Source organism: Leucoraja erinacea, chromosome 9 (assembly GCF_028641065.1).
Source record: "Leucoraja erinacea ecotype New England chromosome 9, Leri_hhj_1, whole genome shotgun sequence".
Classification (NCBI taxonomy): Eukaryota; Metazoa; Chordata; class Chondrichthyes; order Rajiformes; family Rajidae; genus Leucoraja; species Leucoraja erinaceus.
Genome location: NC_073385.1, coordinates 59,239,997 through 59,255,752, shown reverse-complemented (window position 1 = coordinate 59,255,752; position 15,756 = coordinate 59,239,997). Strand labels below are relative to the sequence as shown.

At 49.4% G+C, this 15,756-nt stretch overlaps 1 protein-coding gene across 2 annotated transcripts in view; it reads right to left on the bottom strand.

Annotated features, from left to right (window-relative positions):
- znf106a (zinc finger protein 106a) overlaps positions 1–15,756 on the bottom strand; it is a 52,951-nt gene that overhangs the window by 9,266 nt on the left and 27,929 nt on the right. The window contains exons 6-15 of one of the 2 annotated variants that reach the window (XM_055640915.1): positions 14,453–15,128; positions 13,985–14,054; positions 11,467–11,621; positions 10,397–10,457; positions 9,164–9,508; positions 6,019–6,793; positions 4,993–5,048; positions 4,282–4,427; positions 2,196–2,330; positions 1,080–1,196 (exon numbers count right to left, since the gene is read on the bottom strand). In XM_055640915.1, the coding sequence (XP_055496890.1) occupies positions 1,080–1,196; positions 2,196–2,330; positions 4,282–4,427; positions 4,993–5,048; positions 6,019–6,793; positions 9,164–9,508; positions 10,397–10,457; positions 11,467–11,621; positions 13,985–14,054; positions 14,453–15,128 (2,536 nt within the window). The remainder of the gene's footprint in view (positions 1–1,079; positions 1,197–2,195; positions 2,331–4,281; positions 4,428–4,992; positions 5,049–6,018; positions 6,794–9,163; positions 9,509–10,396; positions 10,458–11,466; positions 11,622–13,984; positions 14,055–14,452; positions 15,129–15,756) is intronic. The other variant, XM_055640916.1, reaches the window with a different exon arrangement.

Sequence of the window (15,756 nt, the reverse complement as noted above, 5' to 3'; positions counted from 1 at the left end):
GGATCTACTACATGACAAGAGCTGAGTTGTCTGGCTTGTATTCTTGACTTTACAAAAATGAGAGAGGATCTCCTTAAAACCTGCGAAAGAGTGGAGAGGCTCGATGCAGGGAGGATATTTCCTCTCTGAGAGCCAGGGACTAGGAGTACAGTTTGAGAGTAAGGCACTTATTGCACAGCTCCTGCCTTGGTGCAAATCTTCAATGCATTACTTCATGCTTCCCCAGATTACATTCTATTTGTACCCCCTCTGCTGAACAGACTATCAGCACCTGAAGGAACGATCAAGGGGATCAACCTGAAGGAATAGTAGAAGGAGAGGCATGGCTACAGTGTACGGATTAAATAAGTAACCAAAGACCAGTGCCTTACAGAGAGCCAATGTGGGCCAGTGTGGATGAGGAGGCGGGTACAAGAGTTCACAGTACAGTTCTCTTCGCCCAGTTTGCAAATCCTAATAGTTCAGCTTCGAGCCCAGGGCCCCATTCCACATGTTCCCTGTAATCCCATCAATATCCTGCTCTGCACTGTCCATTGAAACTCACTGAGATCCCATTCTTAGCTGTGAGCTCATCAGGACCGTTCCTCACTCTCCCTCTGAATACACGGGGGTTCTGTTCCCATGCTCTCTGTAGATTTAAGACAGACACAAAAAGCTGGAGTAACTCAGCGGGTTCAGGCAGCATCTTTGCAGAAAATAGGTGACGTTTCGGGTTGAGACCCTTCTTCAGATCTGAAATATCACTTTTCTCCAGAGATGCTGCCTGACCCGCTGAATTACTCCAGCTTTCTGTGTCTATCTTTAGTATAATCCAGCACCTGCGGTTCCTTCCTACACTCCCTGCAAACGTATCTGGTTCACTGGAAACTTTATTATACTATACAGGAACATCTGATAAAGCATGAGATTTCAAATAGTGTTGGGCTAAATAATATTTGAGTCTCTGGCAAATCTGCCAGCGTTGCACTAAGGTCCCAAGGTAATGGATTATTGGAGCTCTACCTGTGAATATACCAAGCGGAAGTAAATGACTGTGAGAGTACAGGGGGAGATGCCAGCTCACATACGCAGCAACTGACCTTAACATTGAAGGTGGCCACCATGCCATTCGCGAGCCCAACGTACAGGATTCGCCATCGACAATGCAGGCACAGCACCCGGTCGCTCAGCGTGAACTGGTCCAGGCGTACTTTGCTCTGTTCAAATTGAAAAGTTTGGATGTGATCATGGCAAAATCCAGCAGTTACAGCAGGCCAGGCCACACAAGCAATCCATTACAGGGCAGGTAATATGTCCCTTTCACACCCTCCCGAACATGTCATACAACATAGCCTGAGTCCCATGGTGCCTAGGAGGAAGATGAGCTATGCCTGGAGCAGACTGATTCCTTAAGGCTCCAAAGATAGACACAAAATGCTGTCACTCTACTAAACAACGTAACTCGGTGACTGCCAATCACCCCACCCGGACACTTATTATTTATTTTTTATTCAAATCGTTTGCTATGTCGCTCTTCAAGGGAGATGCTAAATGCATTTCGTTGTCTCTGTACTGTACACTGACAATGACAATTAAAATTGAATCTGAATCTGACTCAGTAGGACAGGCAGCATCTCTGGATAGAAGGTAAAGACCCGAAATGTCACCCATTCCTTCTATCCAGAGATGCTGCCTGACCCCCTGAGTTACTCCAGCCTATTTTCGGTGTAAACCAGCATCTACAGTTCCTTCCTACACATTGCTTATGGTTCCCCTCTCCCTCAGTGCTGGCGCCGTGATTAACCACAGGCTGGACAGACTGTGGGTTGAACTTGCTCGTCTACTCTACAAACGGCAGGAAGGTAGCAGCTTTAGTTCGCTTGGCACGCGGCGAGAGGACAAAACACTGTCTCCTGGCTCACGTGGTTCACGGACCAAGGAGCACTGTTGCTTCTGACACCGTGACTGTGATGCAGTACAACACAGGTCTCACAGTGTTTGCAATCACCACTGCTCTGCAATCACTCCTTTTGAGGGTGCTCTAAATGTGGGTGCCCAAGGAGGAAATTAATTCCTTTGGGACTTCAGAACAGAACAGAGCCTGAAAGCTGGAGCCATGCCACATGTGTAGATTATTTAACTGACTGAGGGGCAGTGCTGAAGGTTAATTATGACTGTAATTCCATTGGCGTTAATGAGATACTGTTACAACCCACCTTGACATCATAACGCCGGACGATATGGTCGCTGGATCCCGTGTACAGGCATGCATTCTTGCCTTGCATTTGTATGATCAGTAGGCAATTCACCTTCGTATTGTTAGCCTCGAAAGTGCCCACACACTGTCGACTCTGAAGTAGTGCAAACACAAAGTCTGGGATCAATCTTGCAATTCGCAAAGTGTTTAGGTGGTGAAGATACCAAGGGCTTCATTTCGACAGTGCAATTCAAAGCCATAACTGGTTCAAGACTGTTGTCAGCCATTTTATCTAAAGCTTTCTGAAATCCCTTCAATCCATTGGGCTACAGTCAAATTTGAGGAAACTGGAGAGTGATACAAGAACAATTGAGATAATGGGTATGAATTGTCTAAAATCTTTTAAAACTTAGATAAGTCCATTCCAGAGGGCGCAGAAGATTCACCAAGGTGTTGCCTGGGATAGGGTGCTTCAGTAAAACAGAAAGACTAAAGAGGTTAGGGTTGTTTTTGTCAGAGTGCAGGTGATGAGGCAACCTGATTGAGGTGTATAAAGTTATGAGGGTTATAGATAGAGGAGATAGTTGAAACATTTTCCCAGAGCACTTCCACTTAAAAATAGAAGGAACAGATGTAGGGCAAAGGATATGAGGTTTAGAAGGGATCAGAGAAATATTTCTGGCACACAGGAGCTGGTTGGAGTTTGGAACACACTGCCTGAGGGGGTGGTGGAAGCACAGACATAGGACAGCACAAGACCAGGCACTTTGGGCAACAATGTCTGTGCTGAACATGATGCCAAATTAAACTAATGCCATCTTCCTACGCTCAGTCTATATCTCTCCATTCCCTGCCTGTTCATGTACCTGTCTAAATGCCTCAAACATTGATGTAGTATATGTTTCCACCAGCTCTGATGGCAGCGTATTGCATGCACCTCTGTGTGAAAAGACGTGCTATGTACATCTCCTTTAAACTTTTCCCGTCCCACCTTAAACCTATGCACTCTACTATTTGACTCTAAGAACATTTAAGTATCTAGACCATCAACTGAATTACCATGGCAAAGGCAACTACGGAGCAGTGCTGGTTTAGTATTAATCCTATTAGGGGGCAACACAGTGGTGGAGCTGGTAGGGCTGACGCATCATAACTTCAGGAACCCGGGTTCAATCCCGACATTGGGTGCTGTCTGTGCGGAGTTTGCACGTTCTCCCTGTGACTGCGTTAGTTTCCTCCGCACATTGGATTTTTACCACATCCCAAAGACGTGCGGGTTTCTATGTTAATACTGCCACTAATGTGGATGCAAACGTGTGATAACATAGCACTATTTGTTTGTATGTATGCGTGTGTGTGTGTGTGTGTGTGTGTGTGTGTGTGTGTGTGTGTATATCTGCGTGTGTGTGTGTGTGTGTGCGTGTGTGTGTGTGTGTGTGTACACACACTGAACCTTTTTTTTCCTTATTTATTATATTGTTTACAGTGTACTATGTTTACATATTCTGTTGTGCTGCTGCAAGTAAGGATTTCATTGTTCTATCCGGGACACATGACAATAAAACACTCTTGACTTGAACTAGTACAAGAACTAGTGTATTCGATGGTCGGCATGTACTCAGCAGAACAAAGGGCCTGCTCAAATGCTGTATCTCTATTTCTAAAAGGTCTTTGACAATGGATTAAGGAGTCTGTTTCAATGCTCTTTGACCCAGACTTGAAACAACACAAATGATGAGACTCTTGAAGATGCACACATTAATTCTTAATAGCAAGGGAATCAGGAGAAGGGGAAGGGGGAAGCTGGAGATGGAGAGCAGTGTGAAGGACTGGATCGATCCATTAATGTAATGGGTACAGGGGGGTGGAACATATGGCTTTTTCCTCAAACCAGCCAACACAACCAATTGCTTCTAGACCCCCCCCCCCCCCCCCCCCCCCACATTAAAATTAATCCTCTGTGTCTTCCATATGTAGTAAACTGTCGGCAGCGCTGAAATTAATCCCCACACAGACAGCAACACAAGTCCTCTTGTGGTCACACCAAGTCTACTGACTTCCAATAAAGCGACAAGTGAACTGGAGTCCTAGTGGCTGTTGCTCACCGTCAGATTGTACACACGCACGGTTTTATCAGCAGAGCAGGTGTAGAGCTGGCCACCATAGATCTGCATGGCATTCACAGCCGCCTGGTGGCCTGTAAACGTGCCCTCAGTCGGATCCTCCTCCTCCCCTTCATCAGAGGACACTTCTAGGAGAGAGGCACATGTCAGCAGCTTGTCACCAAGTTCCCACCTTCCCATTTCTGAAGCCAGTCTGGTCATACGCTTGTCCCTGGAAAGGCGTGTGTCATCCTGATCTGGGGAACTGGGAGCGGCAGTCCCTTGCCACATGCCGCTGGCTATTTCTGGCAGGAATTTAAAGTGGGAGGCTGGAGGCGAGGTATAAGAGGTGACCAGCTCTTAACCTGTTAGGCAGGACGCAGTTATACCTTTGGAGAACTGTCACATCTTTACACAGGTTGATGCTGCTTGGCCGTATATAATACAGTCCCTGGATTTTTACCTGCAGGCAACGCTGAGGTGTAGGATAACCTGCAGATTATGATCAGGCACATGCCTGATGAACAAGTACTATCCCAGCTCTGACACCCACGGGATCCACTGAGCCGGGGATGGATGGAGGTGGGAAGTGGAGGCCGACTATTGTCCTGCTTTAATCCCAGTCCATGTCCATACGATTGAGGAACAGAGGGAAGGAAGGGAATAGTTAGTCACTGTGTGCAGAACAAAGGCAGGGCAGTGATTTGTTGATACCTGACGTATTCCTCGATCCTCTCTGTGAAGACACTGGAGTTTGAGTTTCAGCCACACTAGAAGAGGACAGAAAAGAAACTGTGCATGAGTTTGCCAAGCACTTGGTGAAAGACTTGACCCCACAGCTCACCCTGCCATCAGTGACCATGACAGACATCAGCATGAACGCCCTGCACTGCCCAGCTCACCCCCAACTGTGGGCCGGAGGGGAGGGAGCGGGGCAGGTGGGTTGTGGCGTCGGGGGTGGGGGGGGGGGAAGGGACAGGAGGGTGGGCTTCTGTTGGTGGTGAGGGTTCCAGGGCCTTAAGCCGCAGCTGCTGACAGCTCCACTGCCAGGCCCATTGTCTCCAGTGGTGAGGATGACCGATACTGAAGGAGCGTGGGTGGGCATCGGCAAGGATGGTCAGGGGTACAGCGGGTCACATAGAAACATAGACAATAGGTGCAGGAGTAGGCCATTAGTCCCTTCGAGCCTGCACCGCCATTCAATATGATCATGGCTGATCATCCAACTCAGTATCCTGTACCTGCCTTCTCTCCATACCCCCTGATCCCTTTAGCCACAAGGGCCACATCTAACTCCCTCTTAAATATAGCCAATGAACTGGCCTCAACTACCCTCTGCGGCAGAGTTTCAGAGATTCACCACTCTCTGTGTGAAAAATGTTTTTCTCATCTCAGTCCTAAAGGATTTCCCCTTTATCCTTAAACTGTGACCCCTTGTCCTGGACTTCCCCAACATCGGGAACAATCTTCCTGCATCTAGCCTGTCTAACCCTTTAAGAATTTTGTACGTTTCTATAAGATTTCCCGTCAATCTTCTAAATTCTAGCGGGGTGGGCAGGGATGGAGTGGGTCGGGGTGGGCAGGGGTGGAGTGGGTCTGGGTGGGCAGGGATCGATTGGGGCACGGGGTGGGCAGGGATGGAGTGGGTCTGGGTGGGCATGGAAGGAATGAACGTTGAACAGTCTGCAGTGTGTCCACGTGGGACGCCCCCCTCCACCCTCTCATGGAGCCCGCACTCACCCCCTGGCCGCAGGTTTGGCACAGCTTGTACCGATCTCGCTGGTCGACGTCACCTCGTCGTATGTTGCCTTCAGCAGGTCGGTGACGTTGCCTCGTGCTGCCACCGCCCGCTGCCCCTTGGGCGGGCTGTCGGGCTGCTCGCCAGCCGGTTCCAGCAACTCAGCGGCAACCAGATCACGGTCGGCCTTGTTGACCTGCAGAAGCTGGACGGTGGAGTCGCTGTCCGTGGTGGCACTTCGCATCTCGCTCTCTCCGCGCTGGCAGCCTTTCACCCTGGGCACCAGGGCCCCGTCTGACCCCTGGTGGGTTGAGGTCGTGACCTTTGCCCTGGCCACCTTCTTTGTCCTCAGCTTGCGCTGGGGTCGGACAAGCTCCGTGTCCTGCTCTGTGTCGCTGTTCTCACCCGACCCCGTCACGCGGGGGGTCTTCTTCTTCCTGAACTTTTTCTTCTTCTTGGAGCTGCGACTCTCTGAGGGGGTGATGGAGGACTCCACCTCCTGCTGCAGCTCGCTGCCCTGGCTCTTGACCTCCCTCTGCCCCTTCTGCCTCTTGTCTGCTGGCAGGGAGCCACGCTTCTCTGGCACGGCGAACAGCTCTGGTTGATGAGGCCGCCCGGACTGGCCGGGTGCGGGTGCCCCCATTCTGGCAGCCTTGTCCCCCTTGAGGTCCGGCAACACACCCTGCCCTGCGTGCCCCGCGGAAATAAAGCCCTTGGCCATGGGCTGCAGGCACGGAGGCAGACTGATTAGCGGGTATCCTGTGGGTGTGACTTGGCCTGCAGAAAAGAGATGGATGGGAGACGTCAGGCTGTGAGGAAGCACCAACAGCAACAACCTTCAATCCCCGAGCTGCATTGCACAAATGCCACCTCTCTCTTTCCCATCAGCATTGCATGTTAGGCCGTCATTAGCTGATTCAATGAGCCAGCTCCCTTGGAGCATTACCAGGACACAGATCAGGCAGATTTTAAGGCAATTCTTAGAGTCATATCATGTGGAAACAGGCGCTTCAGCCCAACCTGCCCACACCAGCCAACATGTCCCATCTTCACAAGTCCCACCTGCCCATATCCCTCCAAACCTGTCCTATCCGTGTACCTGTCTAACTGCTTCTTACACGTTGCGGTTGTACCTGCCTCAACTATCTCATATGGTAGCTCCTTCCATACACCCACCACTCTTTGTGTGAAAAAGTTAACCCCTCAGATTCCTATTAAATCTTTTCCACTTCACCTTAAACCCATGTCCTCTGGTCCTCGGCCCCCCTACTCTGTGCAAGAGACTGTGTGCATGTAAAGGACGATCAGGTTCAGGGAGGGAGCCCTTCAGCTCCAGGAGCCACTGCCTCAAAAAGGCAGCCAGTGAAAGACCCCTGGCCATGGTCTCATTTCATACCTGGCATCAGGAAGGTGTAGGAGTGAAAACTGTGGCCACGAGGTTCAAGAATAGCTACTTCCCAACATCAGGCTCTTCAACAAGACGAACCTCAACGTATGAACCTCTATGGTTGCTCCAAGGACTACAGGTTTTTTGCACTACTATTGTGGTTATTAATTAACTGTTTATTTTTAGTTATATATTTTCTGTGTATTGTGTTGACGGACCTATCATGCTGCTACAAGTAGGAGTTCCATTGTCCTGTTGTCAGCTTGCGATGACAATTAACACTCTTGACTCGACTCGTGAGCAAGCTACCACAGCAGCTTAAGACACCTCTGCAATGGGAGCACTGAAACTTGGAACCTCAAACTCAGCCTCATCGTTGCTCCCAGCCACTTGTTTGGGAGATGTGGACATATCTGGGGGGGGGGGGTGCCGCATTTATTGCCCACCGTTAGCTCTCCCTGAGCTGAGGAGATGGCGAAGGGTCGATCGCACAGGCTTGTCATGTCAAGACCGCAACAGGTGCGGGCAGATTTCCTCCCAGGGCACAACAGTAAACTGGTGGGTTTTATGAAAGTCTTGTGCCTCATGGTTGATGGCATTGGCGCAAGCTTATTTTTAGCTTTTTGAATTTTAATCCTCTAAATACTGTAAATGCATTTGCCTTCCTTACCACTGATTCGACTTGCAAATTCACCAGCACTCCCCAGTTGCTTTGCACCTCCGATTTCTGAATTTGCTTCCCATTTAGAAAATAGTCTGCGCCTTTACTGCTACTGCCAAAATGCACGACTCCACACTTTGCTACACTGCATTCCATCTGCCACTTCTCAGCCCATTCTCTCAGCCTGTCCAAATCCTTCTGCAGAGGTCCTGCTTTCTCCACACTACCTGCCCCTCCACCTATCTTTGCAAGGTTATGGGGAAAGCTCATGTGGAAAGGGATGTGGTTTAATTAGGGCTTATCGCCTTTGTTCAGTTCAAAGGCAGCCCTGAGCTTCCAACCACCCTGTCGTTTTAATTCCCCATTCAAGTCTCTGTCTTCAGCTTCCCACATGCTCCATTGATGTCAGGCAAAGTTAAAATAATACTGTAAATGCTGTAAATTTTAAATACAGAAAATGCCGGAAACGCTCAGCATGACAGGCTGTATTGTTGGAAAGAAAAAACGTTGGCATGATCTGTTTCTCTCCCCTGATGCTGCCCAACCCATCGAGCATTTTGATTTCAGATGTCCAATGTAACTATGAGGTAGGTTGAGCTCATTGAAACCCCTGCCATTTCACAGCAAATGTAACTACCCCTCTACTTTTCTCTCCACAGATGTGCCTATACCAGTCTCTGGCTGTTTATTTCCATCCTGTATTTTAAGTAATCGTCACATGGGCTTTGGTCTGCACGTTACCTGCTCCCCCACCTCTTCACAACTTGAAACTCTTCCAGTTCTGATGAAGGATCATTAACCTGGACCTTGATATCTCTCCCCATGGCTGCTGCCTGAATTGCTGAGTGCTTCCAGCATTGCCAGTCTTTGTCAGGGAATGGGACTGACCAAGTTGCTGCAAAGGGCTGGCACGGACTCAATGGGCTGAATGGCTTTGGTCTCACCGTTGACACACATTGCTCATGTAACATTACATTTTCATTGTCATTGAATGTGGAACGCGAGTACAAACTGACTCTCTTGTAAAGTGAGGAAACAACAATAAACTACATCTGAAGTGTGATTGTGGAAGATACTGTATCAAATCTCTGAGAAATACCTTTACAGTGGGAGAGGGCCGATTTGTGACAGTCAGCCAGCATCCGTCCAGTGAAGGGCAGTGGTTCAGAACTCTTCACACCCTTCTCTGTCCTCTTCGGGGAGGTGGGCTCTTGCTTTATAGAGGCGTTTGACACAGCAGGCAGGGACATCGCTGCAGTGGACTGGAATCCTGGAACAGCTTCTGGTCGAGGGCGCAGGTCTGAGCTGGAGCCAGAGCAGGGAACTGGGCTCAGTAATGGTGAGAAGGGGATGTGGAAGTTGAGATCACACGCACCTCTGTGCAGACTGCTGATTTCTGTTGCCGGGCTCTGCATCGATCGCTCTCCAGAAGGATCGTTGGACTCTGGAGAAGACCAAGTGGACACCGTTAACGGAATTCAGAAGATACAGTTGCCAGCTTTCTTTACATACAGTACAAGTAAACGGCAGTAACATCCAAAACAGTTGCATCTAGCCACACCGTTCCGCCCCTGCTTGACCGCATTATCCAGAAGACACTGCCCCAGGATCTTTACTGGGGCAAGAGGAAGCTCAGCGCCTCCTGGCTGAGGAGTGTAGTCAGTCGCTGATCAACTTTCGAACCTCGGCGACTCTCGGCTTTTGGGCTGTGTACAGATTCCTGTCGGTACGGCATCCTCCCAGATGGCATGGCATGGCAAACGGGTACCCTTTCCTTCTAGGTACCACACAAACCCCACAGCTGGCATCAGCTGCAGCACTCTGAGGGAGCTGCCCGCCTTTTACTGGGACATTCTCAGAGCCCAGGAGTAGCCGGGGCAGCCAGAGAGTGGGTGCAGTCACTAGGGTTCATGGGGAAGCAACCAGCAGGCCGGCACGGTGAGCATCGATGGGCTGGTGGAGGAGTATCACTCAGCAGACCCAGCCCCCTAAACCCACTCCAGGAGTTGGTGCCACACTATGGGCTGTGTCTCAGAAATTCCCACGTTGCCACTCAGCGCAGGGCAGAGACCCTTCCCGTACAGGCACTTCACCATTTCCTTATCCTGTCCGTAGTCCAGGCCTGCCTCAGGAACTCTAGGTACCTGTCTGGGACACAAGCTAATGTTCCAGAGTATGATTTGTATTTTTCGATCACTGGACCCAGAGATAGATAGAGTGCTCCTCAATGAAAGCACTCCGCTCTAATGCTGAAGACTGCAACAGATAGCACCTGTAGAATTTTGACCAGATTCTCTGAAAGAAGGGAAACCGGCCTCGAACTGTGACTGACCTTGCAGGCCTTGAAGAATTTCAATTCTCTTGGTCCTTAGTGTGCTCATTTCCAGGGTGATCTGTGTGGAAGACAAAATGGATGGAATGACCACGGCACAGCAACGTTTGCAGATAGCTGTTCTCACAGGAAACCTAACTTCCCCTGGGGAGCGTGGATAATAACTACATTCAAATACATTTAAAGGCTTTTAAATTGAGTAAGGCATTTTTTTAAAGTCATTATCAGATTGGGGGGGGGGGGGGGGGGGGGGGGGGGGGGGGGGGGGGGGGGGGGGGGGGGGGGGGGGAGGGGGTTGGTCATCTCCCTAGCTGATGTTCCCTTTCTACAACAAATGCCACTATACACGGCATTTAAAACCCACTGCGTAGTGGGCGATAGTGTTATATGCAGGCAGACCGTGCAGGGTTGATTGGTGAGCAGGTATGGAGAGACGATAAGACAGATCTTCAAAGAGCGGAGACGGTTTAAAAAAACAAACCACTGGAAGAAAGCGGAACAGGAGCATCTGTGGAGAGAAATGGACAGACAATGTTTCAGGTTAAGAACCTTTCTTCAGACTGATGGGAGAGGAGGGAAGATCGATGGTAGAGAGGTGAGGGGAAGGAGTCCAGCAGGAGCTGGAAAGTGTAGCGAGGAGGGGTTATTTGGCAAATGAGTCAGATGGGGAAGAGAAGGGGAGGGGAATAGCCACAAGGCTGGTGGTTAAGTGGTGAAGACAAAAGGGTGCAGATGGTATAATGTGAGAAGGGAGATGGGGAATGAATCATAGAATGAACCAGAGGGAGGAATGGAACAAGTGGAGGGGGGAGAGGGGTTACGGAAAGTGGGGGACCCAGAGCAGGGAGAGATAAGAGATGAGAAGAGAGGGAAAGGAAAACGGATGATGGGGGCAGAGGGAGTAGAAAGACAGATGTGCACATATCTCATCCAGACCTCATCCCTGTGATGTTATACTCGGATGGCATTTTGGTCAGGCAAATGGGACTAGCTTAGACGGGCAGTTTGGTCAGCATGCACGAGATGGGACAAAGGGCCGGTCTCTGTGCTGTATGACAATGACTCAGTACCTGTTGTTTAAGAAGCAGTAACTTCTGAACCTCCATATATGCAGCTTGGAGAGTAGCACGAGCCTGCAGCAGGTTTCCATCTAACCCTTGGCTTGTTTTATTCAGCTCGTCCTCCCGCAGTGAGATGCTCAGCAACTGGTCCAGCTGGTTCCTTTCTGGAATCAGAGGCAGTACACGATGAGGATACTGGTGTAGCTGAACATTGCACACAGCTTGTCGAGGACACACAAGTAACACTGGCACATAATGAACATCATTTAGCTCAACCCTTCCCCAGTGCCCAGCCCTTCCCCAGTCCCCAGTGCCCAGCCCTTGCCCAGCCCTTCCCCAGTGCCCAGCCCTCCCCAGTGCCCAGCCCTTCCCCAGTGCCCAGCCCTTCCCCAGTGCCCAGCCCTTCCGCAGTGCCCAGCACTTCCCCAGTGCCCAGCCCTTCCCCAGTGCCCAGCCCTTGCCCAGTGCCCAGCCCTTGCCCAGCCCTTCCCCAGTGCCCAGCCCTTCCCCCTTCCCCAGTGCCCAGCCCTTCCCCAGTGCCCAATAGCCCAATGCATAAACAAAGTGAAATATCATTCCCTCTGAACTATTTCTAGTTCTTTAACCAGATCTGCGAGCAATACTCAACTTTCATTCTCCATCCACCAGTAAAGGAATACCATGAAGGTTTGGATATGGACTCCAATGTGTTGCCACTTGTCACTTTCCTGTCATTTATTGTGTTTTACTTCATTGAGCAGGTTTTGGATATTTCCAGCCATTTCTATGGATTGTGAACATAACTCATGTGGAGACAATGGCGAGGGAAGGCAGAACGGGTGATCATTTCTAAAGGCCGGGTTGGAGGTCTTTTTTTGGTAGCGAATAGTTTAAAATCCAGTTTAAATTCCATTTGGAATATTTTGGAGGATCAAGAAACCAAGAATAGAATGCTAAAGACTGGAGGGTGACTAAAGCTGTGCCTTTATTTAAGGGCTGCAAGGATGATCCAGGGGACCTTTGACAAGGTAGGCAGGTATGGAAGGTTAGATCACATGGGATCCAGGGTGAGCTCTCCTGAAGGAGGCAAAATTGGCCCGATGGAAGGAGTCAGAGGGTGGAAGTGGAAAGTGGTTATTTAGATTGGAGTCTTTGACCAGCGGTGTGCTGCAAGGATTGGTGTTGCATCCTCTGTTGCCTCTCATTTATGGATGACAATGCTGTTAACACAATTTGTAAGTTTGTGGAATACACCAAGGCTATCCAAGATTAAAACAAGATACAGATGAACTGGAGAAGTGAGCCAATTAATGGATTTAATTTGGCCAAGTGGGGTGGTTTGCCAAGTTAAATCAGGGCAGGAGTTGCACAGCAAATGGTAGGGTCCTGGAGAGACATGGGGGTGCTGTATATATTTCCCTGAGAGTTGCAACACAGGTAGTCAAGGTGGCGAAGAAAGTGATAGTACACTTGCCTTCAGCTAAGTTCAGCTACATTGGAGCAGGAGCTGACTCTGTCCCTCCCAGTCTGTTCATGTTAAACGTTAGCAGTCGGGATATTGAGTGCAGGAAGTGGGAAGTTGAATTACAGCTGCACAAGACATTGGTGAAACTACATGTGGAATATGGTGTGCAGTTCTGGTTGTCCACCTATAGGAGGCACGTCATTAAGCTGGAAAGGGTATAGAAAAGATTCAAGCGGATGTTGCTGGGAACTTGAGTTAAAATGAGAGGCCTGTTACTCTGGGACTATTTCCGTGGAGTAAAGAAGGTCGAAGGGTGATGTTAGAGATATATAAAATGAAGGGCATAGATAAGGTGCAAAGTCGCAGTCTTTTTCGCAGGATAGGAGAGTTTAAAACAAAAGGGCACAGACTTAAAGTGAGAGGGTAAAGAATTAAAAGGGACCCGAGGGGCAACATTGTCCACACAGAGGATGGTGGATATATGGAACGAGCTGCCAGCAGAAGCTGTAGTGGGTAGAATTACAATAATTAAGTATCACTAAACTAAACTAAAATGACATTTGGACAAGTACATGGTTAGGGAAGGTTTAGAGATCTATGGGTCTAAAGCAGGCAAACAGGACGAGCTCAGATAGATATCTTGGTCAGCATGGGCAAATTTCCATGCTGCATAACTCTATGAAAGCTGGTGGTTCTAAATGCAGAGAATAGCCATTTAAAAGTGGGTAATAATCTAAGCTGGTACAAGGGTCAGGAATGGAAAATGGTTGGTCAGGTCTTTAGTGGAAATGTTCCCAAGGGAGCAAACACTCCTGGCAGATCATTGCGGTGAATGGGAAAGGAAGGATTTACCATAGGAGAAGCTCACGAGTGCGGTCTCACCATTAACAAGATGCACACTGCAAAAGTGCCAGAAGGAGCAGGTGGAGGGGCTGGGAAAAGGGCAAGGATAATATGTATCCCTCACCGTCCGCTCACCTGAGGGGAGGTAAGAGGTGAAAGTCTTGTCATGGGCTCAGGGATCAGATGGCACAGTGGTTGCTGCAACCAAATTGCTGAAACTTGCACTAATAGTCCACTCACCTCTTTTACTTTTGATCTTCCTCCTCTTATTCTTTCTCTCCAAACCAGGGAGCTCTGGAGACAGACCATCCTAGAGAGAGAGACGGGTTGTACAATGATGGAAAAGTTATGTAGCGTCAATCGCTATTTGAGGAAAGAAAACTCGCAAAGAATGGTCTTCCATCAAATGACTGGAAGGATATCTAAATTGGTAATTGGGTGAGAATGCATTTGATACGAAACCCCAAAGTGATTTTACAAATGGGGTGGCACAGGAGAAACAACTTTAGCCAGAGAGTAACCATAAAGTGGAATTTGATGTAATTTAGAACAGAAAGAAAGAACAGCATATTTGCATTTAAGTTTGCGAACACAGACTCTTTGACAGATCCTTGTATCCCTCCTCATGACGTTCTATCAATGTTTATGTGATAGCCGGGCAGTACTGTGTACTGGAAGTGGTGACACAGCATTGAATTAGTTACTTACAGGTGTTGCTCTTCTTTTCTTGCCCAGCACTTGGGTGTCATTGAGTTCACCGCCAGACGTGTAGCTGCTATCGGTGGCACCGTCTGCTGCAACAGGGTCTTGCACAGCTCGGCAGGAACTCTGCTGGGCGTGCGTCTCGCTAGCCCCCTCTGCCTCATGGTTGCCCTGCGGACGAGAGCCCTCGCTGGCAGAGAGGAGGGATGCCTTTCCTCGCCGGCTGCTCTCCACAGGAGTGCTGTCGAATCCAAGGGGCGAGCCGGAGCTTCCTTCTTGCTTCACTGCGGGCAGCGCCTGGGTCGAAGTGTTGTCACCACTGCCGCCAACCTGGAACCTCTCTGCCAGGGCGGTGCTATCGCGTGAAACTCCCTTCACCGGGCAGCTCGACCCGTTTGATCCTAGAGATAATGGAAGCAGCTTGCTGCTTGGAATGGTGGGAGCACGCTCTTTAGCTCTATCCTCCTCCTCGGTCTTCACATCATTGCCAAACAGGTTGTAAATCGACCGCTTGTCCGTGACCACGCTGCTTTCCGAGAGGCTGCGCTTCCGAATGGTTCCAGTGGGAGCATTGGAGATTCCCTCCCACTGGAAGCCTTCCAGAGAAGACAGATTTTCATCTTCATCCAGCTCCGGAGCATCCGAGCTGGTTTGCACTGAGGGAACCATCTCAATCCCAAACCTGGAAAACAGAACCATGGATGCGTCAGGAGAAAGCACAGCCAACTCCACAAGCAGTCTGGTCGGCAGCACCTTTTAACCACGAAAAAAACCCAATCCATCACGGCAATCAATGGCCACATGTAGAGGCACTCTGCTGCGCTGACTAGTCTGGCTTTAACCCAGCAAAAGATCCTCATCACTTACTCTAGACTGGGGCGGGGAAGAAACGGTGGACCCAGCAAGGGGACAGATCAAGAAAGTGAAGGTCAGTGTCCAGTTGGACATCAGCTCACCAAGGTAAAAGCACATCCAAGCTTCCATCGTCCATGCTATCCAGAAACTAGCTGCCCCAACAATAGACAATAGTGTGCAGCTGTAGGCCATGTGGCCCTTCGAGCCAGCAACGCCATTCAATGTGATCATAGCTGATCATGGCACAATCAGTACCCCGTTCCTGCCTTCTCCCCATATCCCCTGACTCCGCTATCTTTAAGAGCCCTATCTAGCTCTCTATGGAAAGTTTCCAGAGAACCGGCCTTCTGTGGAATTTTCTGAGGCAGAGAATTCCACAGACTCACAACTCCCTGTGTGAAAAAGTGTTTCCTCATCTCCGTTCTAAACGGCTTACCCCTTATTCTTAAACTATG